This window comes from Mustela lutreola, chromosome 1 (genome assembly GCF_030435805.1).
Source record: "Mustela lutreola isolate mMusLut2 chromosome 1, mMusLut2.pri, whole genome shotgun sequence".
Lineage (NCBI taxonomy): Eukaryota > Metazoa > Chordata > Mammalia > Carnivora > Mustelidae > Mustela > Mustela lutreola.
The window spans coordinates 61,777,801-61,803,631 of record NC_081290.1 but is presented as its reverse complement, the minus strand read 5'-3'; the positions used below and the strand labels follow the sequence as shown (position 1 = coordinate 61,803,631).

The 25,831-nt window shown below is 41.0% G+C and overlaps 1 protein-coding gene and 1 long non-coding RNA gene across 4 annotated transcripts in view; one reads left to right on the top strand and one right to left on the bottom strand.

Annotated features, from left to right (window-relative positions):
- The window catches only part of CLNK (cytokine dependent hematopoietic cell linker), a 174,382-nt gene that overhangs the window by 47,490 nt on the left and 101,061 nt on the right, over positions 1-25,831 (bottom strand). The window contains exons 5-8 of the mRNA XM_059165328.1: positions 24,995-25,032; positions 20,509-20,653; positions 19,219-19,325; positions 7,130-7,175 (exon numbers count right to left, since the gene is read on the bottom strand). Coding sequence (XP_059021311.1) covers positions 7,130-7,175; positions 19,219-19,325; positions 20,509-20,653; positions 24,995-25,032 — 336 coding nt within the window. The remainder of the gene's footprint in view (positions 1-7,129; positions 7,176-19,218; positions 19,326-20,508; positions 20,654-24,994; positions 25,033-25,831) is intronic.
- The window catches only part of LOC131826129 (uncharacterized), a 125,376-nt gene that overhangs the window by 64,307 nt on the left and 35,238 nt on the right, over positions 1-25,831 (top strand). The window lies entirely within an intron of this gene.

The following is a 25,831-nucleotide window of genomic DNA, read 5'->3' as shown; positions in this document are numbered from 1 at the left end:
GTACGTCTGGAAGTAGGATAGTGTCTGTTCTCATACTTTTTTCCCCCAGAGATCTGTTTCCAGACATTTACCACGGCTTGTGATTTGGTGCTGGTGGCTACCACTAGTGAGCTGAGTGACTTAACACAGATTGTTTGTCCTCTCAGGGGTCCAGCGGGATATGTGGGATCCAAGAATGTGTTTCTTGATAGAAGGGACAATGAACAACAGAATGGCAACAAATGGGGTCTTTGAAATCATTCACATGGGATTCTAATCCCTCCTCTGTCACTTACTGAGTGACCGTGGGAAAATTAGGGAAACACTCTGGGCTTTGGTTTCTGTGTCTGTAGAATGCAGATTATGAGGCATAGTTCCTTGGATGTGGTTAGAATTAAATAAAATAATACTTGTTTTTCACTTAGCTGCCATTCGATTTGTGTTCAATATATGCCATACCCTTTATCTATGAAATATGATCATGAAGATCATTACTTCGGAAATAGACCATCAGTGTAATGTTCCGTAATTAGAGAAATAAAACTTTGGACAAAAATGGATAAAATCTGGGCTGAGTTATAGTATTTATCATGTCTAATGGTTTTAGGATATATGGACAGGGACCTTTAAGACTGCATGTCCTGATGATTAATTATGGAAGAGCCTAATGAAGCAACTTATGATCCACGTGGGTAATGTAGATTTGACAAGGCCTGTTTGAGGAATGTCTCCAAGTCTGTTGAAGCATTCAGAAATTAATTCCAACAATAAATTGCTGACACCATTCTTTGGGTGGGGCAGGGAGAGAGGAAGTTAGGCAAAGCCATGAATTTGAGAGGGACACACCCTCTTAAGCAACTGCTCAAGTCAGGTGAGACAGTACAGTGGCAGGAGCGTGTACATCAACACACACTTGACCATGTAATTGACAGCTGTGTGTTGGGTTTAGTGATGGATGTAGTGCAGAAGCTCCTACCTCAAACAAGCCTGGGGAAGCTCTTCTTCCTTGACCTGGTGTTTCAGGGAATGAGGGTGAGAGGGCAGGCAGGGCACGTGAAGGATTAAGACTTCAGGGCTGACATGGCCAGTGGGGTGGTTGGGTTTGTGTGTCTGAACAATACCCAGAGATTCACAAAATGCTAGAGACCGTTGTGTTCTGCTGTCTTTCTGCAGATATTAAGGCCCAGTGAGGGAATATCATTTGCCTAGATTTAGAGGCAGAGAAAGAAATGGGACCAGAAGCAAGCAATGCGGGCCTCTTGACTTGCTCCTCCACGGCCCCCACCTAGTGCAGGTGCATGACCCCCACTAGGGGGTCCCGGGTTCATCACTAGGTGGTCTGGTGACATCTGGCAATGCTTATTGAATACACTATTAAAATGGGCTAAATTTTAGACTTAATTGAATAAATATTAATTAAATAAATAAGCAATGTGTAGCACATGCTCTGTGTTGTGCTATAAGTAGCACAATGCTATGTGTTTGCTATAGGGAAAACAATGTTGAATAATTGTTGATCCTTGTGATTGAGGAGGCTAACTCGTTTTTCATATTCATCTACAAGATTTATTTTGTACCCTGAACACCAGACTGGATAGAGCATGAATGGTTTTAGCTTAGAGCCTCAGGAAGACTCTCTTAGAGTCTTAGAAAGAGAGTCAGGGAGAAAGGCAAGGGTCAGAGGGAGCCCAGAACCCTGTGAATCTGGTCAGTTCAGCAGGCTTCTGTGGAGGGTCCACCGTGAGTCAGTGATGGTGCTATAGGTTTTCACTTGTCCTTACCTTTAAAAAGACTTATATTGTATGATGTAGCTGGTATCTCCCCCACTTTAGAGATGTGGAGACTAATGTGGAGAGGTTAAGATCCTTGGAGTTTTCTTATTTGGAAAGCAGTAGTGCTGGGATGTGAACCCCGGGCTCCGTGTCCCCAGGTCTCACATTCATGCAACCATATTCTAGCTACTTCTAAGCATCAGAAACCATGTTTAACTTCCCGGGAGGTCATTGTCTCCCACCTCAGACCAATGCCCCTTGCTCTGTGAAACCTTCCTGAGAGACACAGTTCTTCCCCCAGGCAGAATTAAGTATGCACTCTGTTGAGTTCCCAGAATACTTAGAGTTGCCTGGACCAGAGTGCGGGCTCTTCATGGTCTAAGGTCTTATGTTATTCAATTCCTGGAACAAGTAATTTTAAACAAAGTGCCCTGTTACCCTAGCAGTTATCACACAGTGTGCTAACTCCCTTGTTTTTAATTCCTTTATTTGTGGCTACTTTACATTTCTCTTTCAGAAAACTGTATGTGTTAAAACGAGCAGTTATCAGATGTCCTTCCTTTTCTCTGAGCCTTATTCTTTCCTGTGTCTGTGATGGAGAGGCAAATGCTTTCCTGTAGTCCTGTTACTGAGGGATTTTTATAAAATTAATACCAGTTATAATAAATTTATGACATCAACTTTGAACTGAATCTTGTATCAATGCCTCTGTTGCTTTTGAAAGATTTTTTTTTTTTTTTAAGATTTATTTATTTGTCAGAGACAGAGAAAACAAGCAGGCAGAGGCAGAGGGAGAAGCAGGCTCCCCACTGAGCAAGGAGCACAATGCGGCACTGGATCCCAGGATCCTGGGATCACGACCTGAGCCAAAGTAAGCTGCTTAACCAACTGAGCCACTCAGGCATCCCTGCTTCTGTTGCTTTTAAGCTATATCTGAGATTTTGTTGTGTCTGAAATAAATTTAAATCTAAAATTATAGGATAATAATCTTAAATTTATTTCTGATAACCTCTGTGACCCAAGGCTTGTTATTTTTGTTTAAGATATAATTCAAAGAACGCTGGAGTCTATAATTTTTGCGACCTTTTTTGTTGCCATAATCTGGCACTAGGGGGCAGTATCGTCCATCAATTCATGTCCAGCGCGAAACCTTGCAGCGTTTGGATGCGTGGGATAACAGGGAGCAGGAGGGGGAGTTTGCGGAATGGATTTTAGGTACTAGCAAATACAGCAAAACTCTAGAAACATTGCCATCGTTGACAAAACCCTGGGTTCTGGTCTAGGCTCTGGTCTCTGTGACCTTGAGCTAGCCACTTCTCTTGCTAGATTTCCTTGCATAAAATGAGGGAGTTAAACCAGATTAACTCAAACTCATCTCTGATTCTAATTTTGTTGGCATCCAAATTCCTCTAAAAGCAAACGAGAAGAAAGGTCTTTTGATGGTATTATGTGGAATTCTATTTTGCTTCTTTTCAACCAAGCTCATGTTTCTGGATGTACATGTTCAGTCACCTGTGCATAATTCTCTTTCTTTTCTTGGATAGTATATTGTATTTCGTTATAAATTCATTCTTGCATATGGTATGCTTGTCACCTCAGAGAAAATTGGTTCACAGTCTGTGCTTGGTTCACATCTGAGGCCAAGAGAAATTCGTCTTAACGTCCTTTATTCTCAGCATTAAGCAGCTAAGCTGCCCTATATTTGAACATTACAGCTATCCTTCTCTGAAAAGAGGACAGTTTTTTTGGATTTGTGGTGAGTGCTAATGGCTCATCACAAACAAGCTGTACTACTATTTATATAAATACTTTGCCCCCAAATAAACTTTCACCCATTCTTAGAATTAAAAAAAAGCCAAGTTTCAGGGAAGATAAGATCTTGAAATCTGACAGTTTCCAGATAATGTCAGAATACGATCGCAAGAAAAATGACATGAAGTGTACATTAACATAAATCTATAACTGCTCAACTTGATGAAAAACATCACCATAAAATTCTGTCATTGCTGAACTACCCGATATGTTTTTTTCCATGACATTTTGTGAGAATGAATAAATTATCTGAGAATGTGTTTCCATCAAAAATACAGAATTTTGTAATAAACACATAAATCATTCAAGCATTCTCCAGCAAGATGCCTGGTCCTAAAAATGGGGGTATTCATATTAATTTCACTCCTTTGAGCTTCCTTCTCTCTGCGGTTCCTTAGCGCTCTGAGGGGTGATGGAGAACCATCAATTAGGGAAATGTGGGAAGAGAGGAGGTAAAGAGAGTAACTCTTACTGCAGAAGTTTCTCAGGCAACCTCCCCTTACTCCCTACAAGCCTCAGTTCTGGGAACTCTGCTTTCACTGATATCCTGTATGCAGTCTAGTGGGGGGCTCCTTTTCAAAAACAGTCATGTACTTGCAGCCATGGTCCCTGTACACCAGCCTACCTTCACTGCAAGATTGACAGCACTGACATAACTCTGAAAGAAATGTCCTTGTTATGCTTTCTTAGAAATTAGTTTGCTTTTCCACTACGGGCAATTAATATCACATTAAGAAGCATGACCTCCTGTTTGCTTAGGCTACCAGAAAGCTGAGGAGGCGAGCCAGTAGTTTAAATTTAATAGAGTGTAGGGATGTGTACCTGAGGGTCCTGAATTTTATCTTTGTCTTCATGTTATAGTCTACCTAGCTTCACTCTAGGATTTTATTTTTATTTTCTTCCATTTTACTATGTAAGTTTTTGTTAACCACCCCAGGAGCTTTGTGAGTTCAGGTAAAGCATAGATAAATATATGCATGGATAGTTGTGATACTGTGATTTATAATAAGAAATATATATTTGATCCTCATCTCTAGGATGCTGGCACAGAGCTCATAAATCACTTGGATTTTCCTAAGTGATGAAAACCATAAAGGTGTCTTCTTATGTTAAAGAGGTGACTTTTGGACTGCATCTGAGAATGGTTTTGGGAGGATGGGGAGAGCCCACCATATGACTAGAGAATTGGAACTTTCTCTACCTCCCACACTTATCCCAGGGAGGGAAGAGAAGCTTGAGACTGAATTCATTTGCCAATGCTCAGTGATTTAACCAATTATGCCAAAGTAATGAAGTCACCATAAAAACCGGAAAGGTTGGGGTTCATAGAGCTTTTGGGTTGGAGATAAAGGAAGTATGGGAGTGCCACACCCTTTCCCACATACCTTATCCTGTGCATTTCTTCTGTTTGGCTCTTCCTGACTTACATCCTTTCATAATAAACTGTAATCTAATGAGTAATAGGTTGCTTTGAGTTCTGTGACCTCTCTAGAAAATTAGTGGAACCTAAGAAAGGGGTGTCACTGGGACCTCCAATCCAGTGACAATCTGGACTTGTGACTGGCATCTGAAGTGGGGACAGGCTTGTGGACTGAGCCCTCAGCTTGTGTAATCTGATGCTACCTCTGAGTGGATAGTATCAGGATTGGGTTGAGTTGTAGACACACAGCTTGTGCCTGAGGACAGCTTGGAGGGAAGTGCTTCTCCAACATACATATTGGAATGGGGATTAGAAACATCTTAATAGACCAACAGACTTGTAGATAATGTAGAATAATGGCCAAAGAAGCTTCTTCAATCAAAGAAGTGAAGTTGGATGTCTATGGTGAACTATAAAAAAGGAAGGAATTGTGAGGTCCATTTTGTCTTCTCTCTCTCCAGGACTCATTTCTCAACACGTGTCTGTGAAGTTTCTAGGATGATGTGGAACATTCGTGTATCAAATGATTATGCTCTCATCTGGGATCGCTCTGTGTTTTAGGTCCCTTTCTCTGTCAAGAGGTCTGAAAATACTTTGTCTACATAATTCACGTTGAGTTATGTGAGTTCTCATAAAATACATGAGTTCATGGGGAAGAGCTCTGAATCAAGTACTGTATACATTGAAGGTACTGACATTTTAAGGACTAAAGAGGCACCGATTTGGAAGCTCCTATTTTGAGGGAGGTTTAAGGGTGGTATGGGAGGAAGACAGATGGGGGAGGAGGAAGGTCTGAGAATAGCTATAATTTCCTGCCTCGGTGAATGCTCCTGAATTGAGTAATCATAAAAACCCTGCCCATTTCACACTTCAAAGAGGAGGAAAGTAAGACCCAGAAAGGTTAGGTGACTCACTTAAGGTCACACAGCCAGGAAAGGGGAAGCGCCTATGTTTTGGCTACTCTGGTTGCTCCTTCCACCATGCTTCCTGTTGTGAGGATCTCCTCTGTGCCCCTGGATTCTCCTGCATCCTCTACCATCTCCATCTGCCTCTGCTCCACTCCACTCTCCACCCCTGAGGACCAACCATCATGGACCACATATTGACCGCCCTGCCGTCTGGTTTCTGGTTGGGTCATTGCAAAGTCCTTGTAGGAATTCAGAGGCAGGTTAGAGAGGAAAGTTGGTGGGCATGTGTTCCTTTGGCTTCCCCTCCATGAGGCTCAGTGGGGCTGGTGGTGTCCCTCCTATCAAGGTGGTGTGCATCTGGTTTTCTGTAACTGTCCCCTCATTCCTTTGGGCTGGGGGTGGCGACAGTGCCACTGCTGTTAGCCCCAGTTCCCACATCAGCCATATACCCCACACAGCTCAGTAAATTGTTCCTTTGTAAATAAGTTTCCTTAAGTCATCCTAATTTGTGTTTGCCATCTGTCTCCTATTAGGATCCTAGCTGTTACACCTTCCCATGAAAGAAAATACGATGTTAATAATAGGTTATAGAAGATAGCATTGAACCCATAAAGGATAAATTTGATATGTTTCAAGTACTGGGAAGTGTAAATCATTGCCATCTTTTCCATTTGGACATTGTGAGAGAAGATGGAGCATGGGGGAGATGATGAGAGGAGCTATAATGTGTATGATCCAATTAAATTTCTTTGGCTGTCCTCCATGTGTGCTTCCAGCACTACTGAAATTGATTATTTCCTTTCAGCTTCCTACCTGTATCTTCATCTCCAAATTGAGTTGCTTTGCCTAAAGCTTTCAAAATCTGTTTTCATATGAATTAATCAACGTTTTAAAATTAGATTTCTATCTTGTGATTTTACTGGGGATATGCTTGGAGAAATAACTTAGTTATATATTTAATGCAACCCATATGTTTCAAAGCAATTCCTTTCTGAAATTGCATAGCCATGGAATATGAATTTTCACTATCAATTTCTTCATCAATAAGGTAAGGTGGTAAAAAGGCATAAGATTTGTAAGAGCCTTTCCAAAAGTAGTTATTTCATGAAGGACAGTCCAATAAATCATCTTGATTAAGATAACCTGTGACCACCAACAAAGATAACCTGTGACCACCAACAGATTTCTTGGAAGCAAAGACATATCCTTATGTTTCAAACTTTGTGATTTGACTTTACCTTTAACATGTTGGCTTCTGGAATCCTTGGAAACGGGTTTGCCCACCTGTGGAAGACAACATGGCACCATTATCTCTTCAGTTGTTACTATGATACCATCAAATGTGTTGCCACTCTGTAGGGTTACTCCCCAGGGTCAGGACATAAGTCCCTCGATGCATCATTCTTAGAGAATCACCATATGTATATAGTTGGCAGTCAGTTAACAAATGTAAAAAAACCTAAATGTGTGAACCACCGTGCCAACGACCACTGTAGTGGCCTTGGATGGTATTTGGCATAAAAATGCTTGTGTTTGAGAATGCGGTGGTGTCCCTCCTCTCAAAGTGGTGTGCTTCTGGTTTTCTGTAACTGTCCCCTCATTCCTTTGGGCTGGGGGTGGCGACAACACCACTGCTTAATCTTCTGAGCCTCAATTTCCTCATTTGTGAAATTATGGTAACAAAAGTACTGATACATCATGAGGATGGGGTGATTACGTGAGACATACCATGCAAGGTGCCTAAAACAGGGAATGGCACCAACAAAGCTTAAGAGTTATTAGCTATCGTTATTAATATTATTAAAGGCACTGGTCAACTATTAGGGGCTCTACAATTGCTAGGCAAGAGGGTGGAGAAGAAAATGAAGATATCATAATGATACCCAGTGTTTTTGAAAGTCTCTAAGCCTAGGTCAGCAGTGGGGTCTAGGTTGGTTAATTTTATGTGTCAAGTTGACAGGGCCACAGAATTCCCAGATAATTGATTAAACATTTCTGGGTGTGTCTGTGAAGGTGTTTCCAGATGAGATTGGCATTTGAGTCGGTAGACTGAGTAAGGCAGATGGCCCTCCCCAGTGTGGGTGGGCATCAATTAATCTTTTGGGGATGAATAGAATAAGAAAGGCAAAGGAAAGAAGAATTTTGTCTCTGTACTTGAGTGTTGAGCTGCAATATTGGTCTCCTGCCCTCTACTGAAATTTACATCATTGATTCTCTTGGTTCTCAGGCCTTTTGGACTCAGACTAGAACTTACACCACTGGCTTTCCTGGAGCTCCAGCTTTCAGAGGGTAGATCAAGGAATGGGGCCCACATAATCACTTTTATGTCTCTGTCTCTGTGTCTCTTTGTATCTCTGTATCTCTCTGTCATCTATCTCCTCTATTTCTAGAGAACGCTGAAAGTACATTACTCTCCATTGGCATCAAGTTGAGGTAGACAAGATGGATGGCAGGAGGGAGAAGGATAATTGAATAGCCTGTTACTTATTACCCTATGATGTTCAATGTCTCGTTCTTTTCCTCTGTGGAGTATGGGGCCACTGTACTTGCCTGGAAGGTGTGTGGGCCTTTTCTGGTCCATTAATCTAATAAGAGTTGAACGTCCTTTGGATGTTGTTGTCACTATGGCCTCCTTCATGACTTCCAGTTCCTTAAGTGTACTCTGTGGAGGTTAGGGTGCTGGATGGGTTTTTCAGTGTTCTGTTGTACCTTCAACTTTCAGCTTTCCCTGTGAGCCTGCCTTACAGATGGGGTCTCTCAAGGCTTATGTTCACCTCTCACCACAACCCTGATTATAGAAGCAGTAGAATTTCTCTCTTGTCTCTATCTCAGGTGGACCTTGTGTGCTTAGGATCTTAGGGATGGGGGTTCCTCAGCATTTCCACACTTTTCCCCTTTGGTAGCCAAATTAATTTGGTGCCTTTGGACATTTGGATCCATTTGGTCCTTTTGTGTAAAAGAACTTCTTTGCCCTACACCTTCCCAAGGAGTAAGTGCCCTCTGATGGTGTTAGTATAGGATTCCAGGGCTGAGAATATTTTCTGCCCTTCCCAAGGGGGCTCCTTCCATTTTCTGTCTGATAACTACTTATCCGTGCCCACTATAAGCCTGCATCAATGTTGGAATATGAGGGAAAAAAAGGAATAAGAGCTTGGATTCTAAAGGACTCAGAGCTCAGAGACACAGAGGTCTGAGCTCACAACACCTTATAGCACATTTTAACACAGATTTCTCAACCTCAGCACCATTGAAAGTTGGGGCTGGACAATTCCTTGCTGTGGAGGCTGCCCTGAGCATTATAGTACTCTTAGCAATGTCCCTGTTCTTCACCAGTAGATGTCAGTAGCACTCCCCAGCTGGTCCTGACAACCAGCCTATCTTTGGACATTGCCAGCTATCCCCTAGGGGCAAAATGGTCCCTAATGAGGGCCACTGATGACCATACAATGATGCGTCGAAGACTGCTTTGCACTGTTTCTTCCAGAAGTCTTCTCAAAAGCCTCTAGCTGGGCTAAGTGATGCAGCTTCTGTGAACCATGCTCACCTCTATCTTAGCACTTCACATTACACTTCCATTAGACTCTGGGCACTGGCTCATTTTTCATCCCCATTTTTGAGCACAGTGCTTGGTACATAGCAAATGCTCAATAAATGAAAAGATTGGCAGATGCTCAGTGGTCGAAGTCAGTTGTAGCCAACCTAAGGAGTCTAGGTAGGAACTGGCCTCTCGTCAGGATTATTGAAGATCCCTGTCATCGATGGTTTACTCTCAACAGAGGTTACAGTGGATATAGAAGTAGTAAGAATTAACTCTTGAGAATGAGGCTATAATGAAAAATAGAATTTGCTTCTCATAAAAATGTGATTATTCAAGTATTGATCATAAGAATAAAACTCCCTCCTTATCTGAATTGAGCTCAAGTCCTTACTTAATTAATAATTCAACTTCGCCACCCTGCCCCCGGCCAACATTGTGCTGACTCTCCCATATTCTTTTTCTCACATGATTTCACTTGACTTGATATGCTGAGGTTATAGTTCCACTTGCAAAGTGATCTAGCTAAAGGAAGAAATCTGTATTGTAACAGAAAGCTAGAAGGATATTATGAAGAAAGTATAAAGTAATAAGAATGGAGGCTTACATTCTGGCATAGTTGTTTTAAAAACTCCAACGAGAATTATCTTTAAAAAAATTCTTCTAGGGGCGCCTGGGTGGCTCAGTGGGTTAAGCCGCTGCCTTTGGCTCAGGTCATGATCTCAGGGTCCTGGGATCAAGTCCCGCGTCGGGCTCTCTGCTCAGCAGGGAGCCTGCTTCCTCCTCTCTCTCTCTCTGCCTGCCTCTCTGCCTACTTGTGATCTCTCTCTGTCAAATAAATAAAATCTTTAAAAAAAAAATTCTTCTAACAAAGGCCTACTTACATATAAAGGGGAATAAATCACTGAATTCTGGGGGAAAAGGAAGCTCAAGTTTTTAGGTGAATATTCTCTATTCTTTAATAACCAGACCAGAACTTGTATCTTCAGCCACTGGTCCAGTCGCTCTGCATTTCTTACTGTTCCCTGAATATGCTTTATGCGCCTGTGATGAGTGCCCTGAAGCGTCCTCCTCCTTGTCCAACAACCCCTGTGGGGCTGCCCTAGTGCAGATATTGCTGACAGCAGCAAATGTTCACCTGAGAACTTTGAAGACCAGGCTGAAAAAGGGTTCCATGTGGACAGAAGTCAGTAGAGCCTGGGTTTCTTTTCCTATGAAACAGCTGCTCATATTTCAAGGTTCAGTTCAAATGACTGAGAGTTTCTTTGTTCTTTCATTTTCCTCCATTTAACCAGTTATCTCCCGAGATCCTCTTACATAAGTGCTGGGCGAAAATGGTCCCTGTTCTCAAGAAGAGGTTTGCTGTTGACCGATTGCTTTCTGCTAAGCACTATGCTCTGTATGTATAATCATAACAACGATGAGATTTTATAGCTAAGATAATACAGGTTCAGAGAGGGTAAGTAACTGGCTCAAAGAGCTCATAAAAGTTGGAGCTGTTGGGGCGCCTGGATGGTTCAGTCAGTTAAGCATCTTCTGCTCAGGTCATGATTCCAAGATCCTGAGATGGAGCCCCAAGATCTGGTTCCTTGCTCAGCAGGGAGCCTGCTTCTCCCTCTCCCACTGCCTACTGCTCCCCCTGCTTGTGTTTCCCCCTATCTCTCTCGATCTGTCAAATAAATAAGTAAAATATTTTAAAAAAGTTGGAGCTGTTAAAATGGGGTTATAATGCTCATCTTGCAAGGGTATTTTAAGGATTAAATGTCATTCATTCTTCCATTTATTCATTCATTCCCATCTCTACTCAGGGAGACCTACCTTGACTACCCTTACCCTGCTTTAATGATTTTTAAAAAGTATTTATAACTTAGCATATTGTCTATTATTTATTTATTTGCTTGTTTATTTATTTATTTCCAGTCTCCTCCCACCAGAATGTAAATTTCATGAGCACAAGGCCTTGGTTATTCACCAGTGCATGTGGGAGCTCATCATTGTGTCTGATCCGTGGCAGGCACTCAACACATATTTCTTGAATGAATTTGTTGAATGAATGATTAAAGTTTAGGTTGCTGCCTGTGTAAAGCGGAAGTGTTCAATATTTCATCCCTCATCCTGTTCTCCCAAACTCTCCTGGATGTGTTCTGGGTAAATGACATTACCTGGTAATATTTGTTATTTCCTTTGATTATCAATATTAACAGAAGCCCTCAAGTTAAACAGATAGAAATGTGAACCAAGAATGCACAAGGAAAAATGCGCTATAAATATTTAAAAACATGTTCATGCTCTCTAATAAATGTGATGCAAATTTAAGAAAAAGGACAGTGAAATCCCTTTAAAAATGTGATTAATAAAGCACTAGCCAGTTTTGGTGAGAGTCCTGTGAAGTGTACATTCTCGTACAAGGCTTCTGGGAGGGTAAATTGAAGCAATTTTTTAGGAAAGAAATTTTACAGCATGTACCAAAGCTTTTAAAATGTTTTTACTCGACAGCTCTTGAAGATGGCGGAGAAGTAGCAAGCTGAGACTGCTTCAGCTAGCCGGAGATCAGCTAGATAGCTTATCTAAAGATTGCAAACACCTGAAAATCCATCGGCAGATCGAAGAGAAGAAGAACAGCAATTCTGGAAACAGAAAAACAACCACTTTCTGAAAGGTAGGACCGGCGGAGAAGTGAATCCAAAGCGACGGGAAGATAGACCCCGGGGGGAGGGGCCGGCTCCCGGCAAGCGGGGAGCAACCGCGCACAAAATCAGGACTTTTAAAAGTCTGTTCCGCTGAGGGACATCGCTCCAGAGGCTAAACCGGGGCGAAGCCCACGCGGGGTCAGCGTGGCCTCAGGTCCCGCAGGGTCACAGAAGGATCAGGGGTGTCTGAGTGTCGCAGAGCTTGCGGGTATTGGAACGGGAAAGCCGGCTACAGAGACAGAGCCGACAGTAAGCTCGCAGCTCTGTGTTACCTTGAACCGGTCGCAGGCTCGGTGAGCTCGGAGCGCGGCCGGTGGTCAGGCAGACGGGAGTAACTGGGCGCTGTTCTCTGAGGGCGCACTGAGGAGTGGGGCCCTGGGCTCTCGGCTCCTCCGGGCCGGAGACCAGGAGGCCGCCATTTGTATTCCCGTCCTCTGGAACTCTACGGAAAGCGCTCAGGGAACAAAAGCTCCTGAAAGCAAACCCAAGAGGATTAAGGGCGGTGTAATTCCGCCTGGGGCAAAGACACTTGAGAATCACTACAACAGGCCCCTCCCCCAGAAGATCAACAAGAAATCCAGCCGAGACCAAGTTCACCTACCAAGGAGTGCGGTTTCAATACCAAGGAGAGCAGCAGAATTCCAGAGGAAGAGAAAGCCAAGCACGGAACTCATGGCTTTTTTCCTGTGATTTTTTTTAGTCTTGCAGTTAATTTAGTTTTTTCTTTTTCATTTTTTTTTTTTTTTCTTTCTCGCCTTCGGGTAAAATTTTTTTTTTTAACTGTTACCTTTTTCTTTTTTTAACGATTTTTTACTAGTTTATCTAATATATATATATATATATATATATATATATATATTTACATTTTTCTTAGGTGTTTTCTTTCTTTAAAAATATTATTTTCTTTTCTTTTCTTTTTTTTTTCTTTTTTCTTTCTTCCTTTTTGAAACTCTTTTTATCCCCTTTCTCCCCACTCACGATTTTGGATCTCTTCTAATTTGGTTAAAGCATATTTTCCTGGGGTTGTTGCCACCCTTTTAGTATTTTACTTGCCCCTTCATTTACTCTTATCTGGACAAAATGACAAGACGGAAAAATTCAACACAAAAAAAAGAACAAGAGGCAGTACCGAAGGCTAGGGACCTAATCAATACAGACATCGGTAATATGTCAGATCTAGAGTTCAGAATGACAATTCTCAAGGTTCTAGCCGGGCTCGAAAAAGGCATGGAAGATATGAGAGAAACCCTCTCGAGAGATATAAAAGCCCTTTCTGGAGAAATAAAAGAACTAAAATCTAACCAAGGTGAAATCAAAAAAGCTATTAATGAGGTGCAATCAAAAATGGAGGCTCTAACTGCTAGGATAAATGAGGCAGAAGAAAGAATTAGTGATATAGAAGACCAAATGACAGAGAATAAAGAAGCTAAGCAAAAGAGGGACAAACAGCTACTGGACCACGAGGGGAGAATTCGAGAGATAAGTGACACCATAAGACGAAACAACATTAGAATAATTGGGATTCCAGAAGAAGAAGAAAGTGAGAGGGGAGCAGAAGGTATACTGGAGAGAATTATTGGGGAGAATTTCCCCAATATGGCAAAGGGAACGAGCATCAAAATTCAGGAGGTTCAGAGAATGCCCCTCAAAATCAATAAGAATAGGCCCACACCCCGTCACCTAATAGTAAAATTTACAAGTCTCAGTGACAAAGAGAAAATCCTGAAAGCAGCCCGGAAAAAGAAGTCTGTAACATACAATGGTAAAAATATTAGATTGGCAGCTGACTTATCCACAGAGACCTGGCAGGCCAGAAAGAGCTGGCATGATATTTTCAGAGCACTAAACGAGAAAAACATGCAGCCAAGAATACTATATCCAGCTAGGCTATCATTGAAAATAGAAGGAGAGATTAAAAGCTTCCAGGACAAACAACAACTGAAAGAATTTGCAAATACCAAACCAGCTCTACAGGAAATATTGAAAGGGGTCCTCTAAGCAAAGAGAGAGCCTACAAGTGGTAGATCAGAAAGGAACAGAGACCTATACAGTAACAGTCACCTTACAGGCAATACAATGGCACTAAATTCATATCTCTCAATAGTTACCCTGAATGTGAATGGGCTAAATGCCCCTGTCAAAAGACACAGGGTATCAGAATGGATAAAAAAACAAAACCCATCTATATGTTGCCTCCAAGAAACACATTTTAAGCCCGAAGACACCTCCAGATTTAAAGTGAGGGGGTGGAAAAGAATTTACCATGCTAATGGACATCAGAAGAAAGCAGGAGTGGCAATCCTTATATCAGATCAATTAGATTTTAAGCCAAAGACTATAATAAGAGATGAGGAAGGACACTATATCATACTCAAAGGGTCTGTCCAACAAGAAGATTTAACAATTTTAAATATCTATGCCCCCAATGTGGGAGCAGCCAACTATATAAACCAATTAATAACAAAATCAAAGAAACACATCAACAATAATACAATAATAGTAGGGGACTTTAACACTCCCCTGACTGAAATGGACAGGTCATCCAAGCAAAAGATCAGCAAGGAAATAAAGGCCTTAAACGACACACTGGACCAGATGGACATCACAGATATATTCAGAATATTTCATCCCAAAGCAACAGAATACACATTCTTCTCTAGTGCACATGGAACATTCTCCAGAATAGATCACATCCTCGGTCCTAAATCAGGACTCAACCGGTATCAAAAGATTGGGATCATTCCCTGCATATTTTCAGACCACAATGCTCTAAAGCTAGAACTCAAGCACAAAAGGAAGTTTGGAAAGAACCCAAATACATGGAGACTAAACAGTATCCTTCTAAAGAATGAATGGGTCAACCGGGAAATTAAAGAAGAATTGAAAAAAATCATGGAAACAAATGATAATGAAAATACAACGGTTCAAAATCTGTGGGACACAACAAAGGCAGTCCTGAGAGGAAAATATATAGCGGTACAAGCCTTTCTCAAGAAACAAGAAAGGTCTCAGGTACACAACCTAACCCTACACCTAAAGGAGCTGGAGAAAGAACAAGAAAGAAACCCTAAGCATAGCAGGAGAAGAGAAATCATAAAGATCAGAGCAGAAATCAATGAAATAGAAACCAAAAAAACAATAGAACAAATCAACGAAACTAGGAGCTGGTTCTTTGAAAGAATTAATAAAATTGATAAACCCCTGGCCCGACTTATCAAAAAGAAAAGAGAAAGGACCCAAATAAATAAAATCATGAATGAAAGAGGAGAGATCACAACTAACACCAAAGAAATACAAACTATTATAAGAACATACTATGAGCAACTCTACGGCAATAAATTTGACAATCTGGAAGAAATGGATGCATTCCTAGAAACATATAAACTACCACAACTGAACCAGGAAGAAATAGAAAGCCTGAACAGACCCATAACCAGTAAGGAGATTGAAACAGTCATTAAAAATCTCCAAACAAACAAAAGCCCAGGGCCAGACGGCTTCCCGGGGGAATTCTACCAAACATTTAAAGAAGAACTAATTCCTACTCTCCTGAAACTGTTCCAAAAAATAGAAATGGAAGGAAAACTTCCAAACTCATTTTATGAGGCCAGCATCACCTTGATCCCAAAACCAGACAAGGATCCCACCAAAAAAGAGAGCTATAGACCGATATCCTTGATGAACACAGATGCGAAAATACTCAACAAAATACTAGCCAATAGGATTCAACAGTACATTAAAAAGATTATTCACCACGAACAAGTGGGATTTATTCCAGGGCTGCAAGGTTGGTTCAACATCCGCAAATCAGTCAATGTGATACAACACATCAATAAAAGAAAGAACAAGAACCATATGATACTCTCAATAGATGCTGAAAAAGCATTTGACAAAGTACAACATCCCTTCCTGATCAAAACTCTTCAAAGTGTAGGGATAGAGGGCACATACCTCAATATCATCAAAGCCATCTATGAAAAACCCACCGCAAATATCATTCTCAATGGAGAAAAACTGAAAGCTTTTCCGCTAAGGTCAGGAACACGGCAGGGATGTCCATTATCACCACTGCTATTCAACATCGTACTAGAGGTCCTAGCCTCAGCAATCAGACAACAAAAGGAAATTAAAGGCATCCAAATCGGCAAAGAAGAAGTCAAATTATCACTCTTCGCAGATGATATGATACTATATGTGGAAAACCCAAAAGACTCCACTCCAAAACTGCTAGAACTTATACAGGAATTCAGTAAAGTGTCAGGATATAAAATCAATGCACAGAAATCAGTTGCATTTCTCTACACCAACAGCAAGACAGAAGAAAGAGATATTAAGGAGTCAATCCCATTCACAATTGCATCCAAAACCATAAGATACCTAGGAATAAGCCTAACCAAAGAGACACAGAATCTATACTCAGAAAACTATAAAGTTCTCATGAAAGAAATTGAGGAAGACACAAACAAATGGAAAAATGTTCCATGCTCCTGGATTGGAAGAATAAATATTGTGAAAATGTCTATGCTACCTAAAGCAATCTACACATTTAATGCAATTCCTATCAAAGTACCATCCATCTTTTTCAAAGAAATGGAACAAATAATGCTAAAATTTATATGGAACCAGAAAAGACCTCGAATAGCCAAAGGGATATTGAAAAAGAAAGCCAACGTTGGTGGCATCACAATTCCGGACTTCAAGCTCTATTACAAAGCTGTCATCATCAAGACAGCATGGTACTGGCACAAAAACAGACACATAGATCAATGGAACAGAATAGAGAGCCCAGAAATAGACCCTCAAATCTATGGTCAACTAATCTTCGACAAAGCAGGAAAGAATGTCCAATGGAAAAAAGACAGCCTTTTCAATAAATGGTGTTGGGAAAATTGGACAGCCACATGCAGAAAAATGAAATTGGACCATTTCCTTACACCACACACAAAAATAGACTCAAAATGGATGAAGGATCTCAATGTACGAAAGGAATCCATCAAAATCCTTGAGGAGAACACGGGCAGCAACCTCTTCGACCTCTGCCGCAGCTACATCTTCCTAGGAACTACGCAAAAGGCAAGGGAAGCAAGGGAAAAAATGAACTACTGGGATTTCATCAAGATCAAAAGCTTTTGCACAGCAAAGGAAACAGTTAACAAAATCAAAAGACAACTGACAGAATGGGAGAAGATATTTGCAAACGACATATCAGATAAAGGACTAGTGTCCAGAATCTATAAAGAACTTAGCAAACTCAACACCCAAAGAACAAATAATCCAATCAAGAAATGGGCAGAAGACATGAACAGACATTTCTGCAAAGAAGACATCCAGATGGCGAACAGACACATGAAAAAGTGCTCCATATCACTCGGCATCAGGGAAATACAAATCAAAACCACAATGAGATATCACCTCACACCAGTCAGAATGGCTAAAATCAACAAATCAGGAAATGACAGATGCTGGCGAGGATGCGGAGAAAGGGGAACCCTCCTACACTGTTGTTGGGAATGCAAGCTGGTGCAGCCACTCTGGAAAACAGCATGGAGGTTCCTCAAAATGTTGAAAATAGAACTGCCCTATGACCCAGCAATTGCACTATTGGGTATTTACCCTAAAGATACAAATGTAGTGATCCAAAGGGGCACATGCACCCGAATGTTTATAGCAGCAATGTCCGCAATAGCCAAACTATGGAAAGAACCTAGATGTCCATCAACAGATGAATGGATCAAGAAGATGTGGTATATATACACAATGGAATACTATGCAGCCATCAAAAGAAATGAAATCTTGCCATTTGCAACAACATGGATGGAACTAGAGCGTATCATGCTTAGTGAAATAAGTCAAGCAGAGAAAGACAACTATCATATGATCTCCCTGATATGAGGAAGTGGTGATACAACATGGAGGCTTAAGTGGGTAGAAGAAGAATAAATGAAACAAGATGGGATTGGGAGGGAGACAAACCATAAGTGACTCTTAATCTCACGAAACAAACTGAGGGTTGCCGGGGGGAGGGGGTTTGGGAGAAGGGGGTGGGATTATGGACATTGGGGAGGGTATGTGATTTGGTGAGTGCTGTGAAGTGTGTAAACCTGGTGATTCACAGACCTGTACCCCTGGGGATAAAAATATATGTTTATAAAAAATAAAAAATTAAAAAAAAAAAAAAAAAAAAAGAAACTAAATGAAAAACCTAAAAAAAAAAAAATAAAAAAAAAATAAAAACTAAAAAAAAAAAAAATGTTTTTACTCAATGGTTAAGTAAATTATTAAAAAATGCCATGATGAGGTATGATATATCTATAAAGATTATGCCATTAATGCTTGTTTATCACATGGGAAATCATTTTATAAGCAGAACTTAATAGGAAAAGGAAAAAAAAAAGCAGGTGTCTATAACACTGGAACTCTCTTGCATGAAATAGGTCTGCACAGAGAATGTGGACACAAAATGTCACAGGGCATCATGCCTGGTATACCCTGAAACTCCAGGGGTGATTCATTTGTATTTCTGCATTAAGAAAATGAATCATTAGCAAAAGTGCTATTAAAAATGAAATTTTTAATATATATCTATATATGGCATTTCTATTTATAGGATATATTCATAAGTTTCTTATATGTAGGGTCCAAACAGCCTTTCAAAGTAAAGCATGGTAGAGATTTTTAGGCCCATTTCACAGATGAGGTTACAAAGGACTAAGAGAGGTTGCTTGACTTACTTCTTAGCACCCTGTTATCAGATGTCAGCATTGGGCCTATAGTCTGGGCAAAATGACATGTTATTATCAATAAGATCTGAGTCAAATTTTGCTTCTGGAAAAGGAGGCAAGCCTCAGGTGAAGTGCCTGTGAGGAGTGCCCACCCCAAGGCCTCACAGAAAACCTTCCCAAATGCTAGTCCTCTTCCCTTCCTGGTGCTCCTTCCCCGGGACCATGACTTCAGTAGTCATAGATATCAGTTCCCCTGCACCTTGCTGAACTCAGTGTGCTCATCACCAGCAAGATGCCTTGGGAATGAGAGATGGGGAAGCTCCCGGCTGCTAGGAATTGCCCTGCCCATGTTTGGGTCACATGGCCAAAACTTTACTCACTTTCTCCAGCCCCATCTGTGTGCACCAGGGATGGCGCTCGGCGGGAACAGAGGTCTTGGTGTCTAAGGGATTGGGTGTGTCCATCATACCCTTGAAATAGCGTGTATCTGTGGAAAGAGAAAAATTTGAAGTCTTACCGTATGTAGACTCAGCACATTACAATTAACAAAATATGTGCATATCTACAAACTCACTGGACAGATTAAGAGATTGAAGCCCAAGGAGTAGGACCTGTATTCCTCTCAGTCCGTATGTGTGAATTCCAGAGTCTTTGAGAATCCTTTACTCTTTGAAAATCCTTTACTCTTCTCAGTCTCTGGGAACTCCTGCCCACCCTTCAAGCCCTGTCCTATCATGCCCTTTGCAAATCTTTCTAGATCCCACCCACCAAGACCCCAACATCAACACTGTGGTTCTTCTTTCTATATTACACACCTAGCATAGTCTATCCTAATTATCTGTTGATCTTTCTGCATCTGCCCCTAGATTGTGACCTTCCTGAGAATGGAGATCCTGCTTTGTTTATCTTTGTGTCACTTGATCAGTCCGAACGCAGTAACTGCACACGGCTGGTACTCGGTAATTGCTTGTTGAGTGAATGAGCTAAGGAGTTTCATCGTTATTTGCAAGGTGATTCTTTCTGAAACAACTTCTGTAGACTCGTCTCTGTGGGTCAGGCCCTCAGAAATCACAAGGGCTTCCTCCTCTTTTCGCTTACAGCCCTGTGCTCTATCTACAGTTCAGAGAACTTGAGTATGTCCCAGTTGGGACGAGACAGGGTGGATGTGAAATTATGTCTTCCTTACTCTTAATAAGCTTGGCTTTGCTGCCATGTCCTGGGGCTACATGCATGCTGGTTGCCTATAAAACAAGTCAGCCAAGTTGAAAAGTCTTCCATTTCATGCTACTCTCCATTACGCAAACTCTGTCTTAAAGTTCCCATGCTGCCCACAGCCCTGCCTATCCACCCTCTGCCATGCTCCCCGGTTGCTCCTTGGACTCAGGAAGAACATCATGATAATGACAACTGGTATTTACAGAGTTCTGGCTCTGTGCCAAGTCCCCTGTTGAGAACTTGAAAGAGCTCTTGGAGGGTAAGTTCTGTTATTATGAACACCATTTTTAGGTAAAGAAAATGAATTTTTTAGGCTTGCTCAAGGCCACACAGTGAGTAAACCACAGAGGCAGGATTTTAGCCTGGAGTTGTTTAATTCAGCATCTGCAGCTTTAACTGCCGTGCAGTATTGCGTCATGGACGTGCATTCCCAGATTTTAGACACCAGATGTTACCTGCATATTCTGATTCCTTTATAGGCCTGGCTGGCAAAATTTGTATTGATGGCCACGCTTCTACCATGTGAAGCTCAGGGTCCTCATAGTCGCCATCCATGTGGTCTTTCGATCCATCCAGAATTGCCACAGCAAAGTTCCTTTCCTAAGCAGGAGGAAACGGTTGAGTGAGTCAAGGGAAGGTTCAGTCATAACAAAGGTGAGAGGCTACAGTGACGTATAGACTCTCTTAGAAGAAAACCTGTAAGAATCTGGGCAGTTAAATTCTTGTGGTGGCAGAATCTTAAAGATGGCCTCAAATATTCCCATTCTTGGTTATTCAATCAAATAATAATCTGGGTACTGCTATGAAGGGACATTAAGGAGGTACTTAAGATTACTCATCGTCTGTCCTTAAAATAGGGATGTTATCCTTGGATCACCTGAGTGGTTCAGTGTAATCACATGAGCCATTAAAGAAGAAAGGAGATCTATTTGTAGATGATGGGATCTTGTATGTAGAACATTCCAAGGAACCCACTTAAAAAAATTATTAGAACTAATAAACAATCAGCAAGGTGATACATGGTCAATACACAAATGTCGATTGTATTTCTCTATATCATTAATGAGATCCAAGTCTGAACACTGGAGATGGCAGGATTGGGGACCACCCAGCAAGAGATGTAATCCCCACCACAGAAATTCTGGAATCTGCACCTATGTGTTGGGATTTGGATTCAGCATTGTGTTGTGTTTCAGCCCAGATGCTAATCTCAATGGTCTTTCATACAAAAAGATCCCTTGTCTCTCTTAGAATTCCCACTAAGACCCCAGATGGCCATAGCTATGAATAACAGATCCAGTTACAAGAGATTGGCACACACATCTCCCAGTTTGGCCCTCAGGATTAAGAACTTACATCTTCCTTTTACAAATATAGAAACTGGGAATGGTGACTTCTGAAAACCACAGATGTCGTAGGTGCCATTGATAGGCAGAACCTAGGTCTTCTGCCACATCCACCTCCTCTAGAATCCAGTGCCGGGTATTAAAATTGTTCTGAGCCTAAGATGAAAGGTGAAGAATCTAGGGCATTTCTTGTGTTGCAACATCCATAATTTTGACTTTTAGCCAGGGAGTGCAATGGCAAACAGTGTGAGCCTGGGCTCAGATCCTGAGTTTTTAAGTTCCTTTTTGATTCTGTAGAGGGCATTCCACTCATTCCCAGCCTATCCTAGTCACACTACATGAATTGGACAGCCTGCTAAGTCTTTCTTTGGACTCCCAATTATTTTATAGTCAAAGACTGAAGGCTTAAAGTCAAAGTTACTGCACTATAGCCTTCACCATATCTGGTTTGTTTGTTTTTTTTTTTTTTTTTTTTGTACATAGTAGATTCTTAATATGTGCTTGTTAAATAAGCAAGTACATAAAATAATGGATTTTAACTCGATTTAGTGTGTAATAATGGGTATGATTTAAAATTTTTCATTGATCCTGTAATTTCCCCAGTTAGAGATAATCTTTAGTGGAGGCCACTTCAAACTTATTTTTGAATTAGATGATATTCACCCACACTACTACAATCACCCAGAGTTATAGAGTGATACTGGCAACCAGAAGTTAAATGAGACAATGCATCTAAAGTTTTGAGCAAAATACCTGATGGTGTTGTATATAATACCATACACGTATATAAATATTACTGTGACTGCTGCTATGCTAATGACAATTGAAGGAATGCAGAGATAAAGCAAGGTTGCCAATCTTCCCCTAGAGCCCCTCTAATGTTTGTTAAGGACTTGACATGCGCTAGATGCTTTAGGTACGTTATTTCATTGTATGAACATAGCAGTCTAGGAGGTGGTTTTATTATAGTGGAGGGGCTTGGAATTAGAGGCTTGTGTCTAAATTCCAGCTCTGCAGGATTCCAGTTCTCTAGTGTATGTGGGCAAGTTGCTTACCAGCTCCAAGCACGACTCTTTTCATCGTTGCTCTGCCAAAGCAGTTTGGTACAGGTAAAGACAATGTTCGTGAAGGTCCCAATTTCCAGGTGAGCAGGAGTGCCATGGGGACTCACCAACCCCTGTCTGGAAGGCCTTTTAAGCTTTCCGTGGGCTCTAAGTAACTCTGCGTATTTGATGCAAAAGTACGTCAGTGTTCTCCATGGGAGAGCATATAAGAGGTGGGCTCCCTGAAGACTATGAGTTTGGCTTTCAGTGTGCTGCCCTGATTCCTATCGAAGTGCTCCTAAAGGAGACCAAGGCTTAAGTCCTACAAGAACTGAGGGCTCAGGCAATTATGAAGTTATAAAATTCAAGGGGCTCAGGTCTAAGAGAACAGGGACCAGCCCAACGACCCAGGAGTAGGAACAGGATTGAAAGAGGGACCTTGATGACCGACTGAAAGAGGTTAGGTCACTGAACAAAGCTGGAGTTGGGCCATTGGCATGGTTGCCTGGACGCTGTGCTCCAAGCATCCAGGTGTTACAGCTATGAAACCGTGCCTTCTTGGTCTGGTCTTAGGAGGAAAGCAGGGCTCTGGCCAGAAATTCTTGGATGGGAAACCAGATAGTATCGCTCTGCTTAGGGGCAGCATAGATCCAAGATGGAGTCACCCACTCCTAGATCTAAACTGGGTCCACTTTATGACCTTGGGGAGGTTACTTAACCCCTCTGACTCACATGCTTAATCTGTAAATTGGAGACGGCTAAATCTGCTTTATTTGGTTGTAGTTGGAGATTAATTGAGTAAAATATCCATAAAGGTTCTACTTTGACATCTGCCCATGACACCTGCCCGTGATAGAGCCTTTTTCTCTAGTTAATGTACTGAGTTTTGGTACAGCTGAGTGCCCAGGGCAAAGCAAGCCTGCCAGGAGGGGAACTCCAGGGGTTTTCACAATTGACGTGGCAAAGAGGGGAAGGTGGCTGGGCTGTTCTCCCTCAGAACTGCACACAGAAGTGAGTTCTGACCTGGAGCAACTCCTTTTGGGATTTGACAGATGGACATTTTGTTGCAAGGGCATCATTTACATACTATTACAGCAACTACCAAGACTCCGCAGAGTGCAGTTCCTCTGGGAAATCTTGGACATGCTAGAAGAATCTGAGACAGAGATCTTTAGTCTAATCCCCTTGCTAGACTTCGTGGTGTCAGAGCACAGAGAGACACAAGGGGGAACAGCAACCATCACCCCAGGTCTGTAGAGAATCTACACAAGACCCTGAGAATCTTGCCCCCAGGACTAAATATTAGTATTTTGGTTTATCTCTTTCCAGAATGAGAAAGAGACAGAATTTTATTTTTAAATATAATGACTTGCATCTATTTAATAATCTATTATCAACCTACTACTATCAATAGCAGGGGTTTTCTTAACTAAAACTCAGTCTTTTCTGTCCACAAGCCTCCTACTTTATAAAATATTTGTGATTGATTGATTGGTTGATTGATTGATTATGCATGTGTGTCCCGGGGTGAGGATCTGTAGCTTTAATCTGATTGTAAAGAAGGCTTTGGAACAGTGAAGAACCAATGATTTTAAAGGCAAATTCTCTCTCTCCCTCTCCTCTATCTACTTGTTCCCAATATTATCTATAGATATGCCAGGTAAAACTATTTAAATGATGTAAAATTTAACAATAAACTAATATAAAATTAGGTAGCTGAGTTCATGTTATAAATTTCAAATTTTCTTTAGTCATTAAAATTCTCGTCAATACTCTTAATGGCTTCATCATATGAATACATCATAATCTAGTCACTGTTTTTTTCTGTTATTGAATATCTAGAATGATTGCAGTGTTTCTCTTTAACTATATTATTATAAAATACAAATGAGTATGTTTACATATTAATCCAAATATCAGATTAGTTTCTTAGTTTAAATTCCCAGCCATAGGATTATTGGGCTAAGGAAAGTGAGCATTTTTATGTTGATTGGTTATTATGAAATGGCTTTCCAGAAAGTGAGTTCCAATTTAAGATTTTACCATGAGCCTTAGGAAGTGATTCTCTCGTCTCTCCCTTGCCAGCACCATGTGGTGGTATTTTCATCTTATTTCATCTTTGCAGTGGCCATGCGAGTTAATTTTTATCTGCATTTCATAGCTGAGGAATTGGAAGACAGTTTTCTTTCTTCTTCTTCTTCTTTTTTTTTTTTTTGTCTCTCTGTCTATTAATGCCTTATTATCCACGTATTTATTTTTTTCCAGTTTAATTGAGAAATAATTGAGATACATCACTATGTAAGTTTAAGGCATACAGTGTAATGGTTTGATTTACAGTGTGTATTGTGGGAAGACAGGTTATACACAAGAACCGAAATGCAGGTGTCTCTGCTAGGAAATCATGCTATTTGGAAAAGCTTGTTGATGTTTTTGTTTCTTTTATAAATTTTGTTTCTTTAAGTTTAAATTTCTTTAAATTCACCCAAGTCCCTTGAAAAGAACCACTCACTTTGTAAATGTCAAAGACTGACAAGTCGGGAAGGCTGACTTACATGTTCCAGAAGAGGCTCGTCGACAGCCTGGTACTGGCCTGCAAACAGAAGTGGACCCAGTGTTACTGCAAGACATTGAGGAGAGTGGGGGTGCTTGGGTGGCACAGCTGGTTAGGTGACTGCCTCTTGGTTTCCACTAGGGTCGTGATCTCAGAGGTCGTGGGATCGAGTCCCGCATTCTGTGCAGGGTATGTTTGGGATTTTCTCTCCCTCTCCCTCTGCCCCTCTGGCTCAGGCTCTCTCTCTCTAAAATAAATAAATAAATCTTAAAAAAACAAAAACAAAAACAAAAATGAAAACACTTTGAAAAGAGTGACCCTTGTGTTTCTCTGGAAGTTGTGTTCATTGCCATTTATTTCTCTTGAAGGCGATCGCCTAAAATGCAGTATGTATGTCCATACTTTCCCTTCTTTTATTATTATTATTATTATTTTTTTATAATCTTTTTTTGTATTTTAATTTTTTATTTTTTTTATAAACATATTTTTATCCCCAGGGGTACAGGTCTGTGAATCACCAGGTTTACACACTTCACAGCACTCACCAAAGCACATACCCTCCCCAATGTCCATAATCCCACCCCCTTCTCCCAAACCCCCTCCCCCCAGCAACCCTCAGTTTGTTTTGTGAGATTAAGAGTCACTTATGGTTTGTTTCCCTCCCAATCCCATCTTGTTTCATTTATTCTTCTCGTATTATTATTATTATTATTTTATTTTTTAATTAACATGTAATGTATTATTTGCCCCAGGGGTACGGGTCTGTGATTCATCAGTCTTACACAATTCACAGCACTCACCATAGCACCTACCCTCCCCAATGTCCATCACCCAGCCA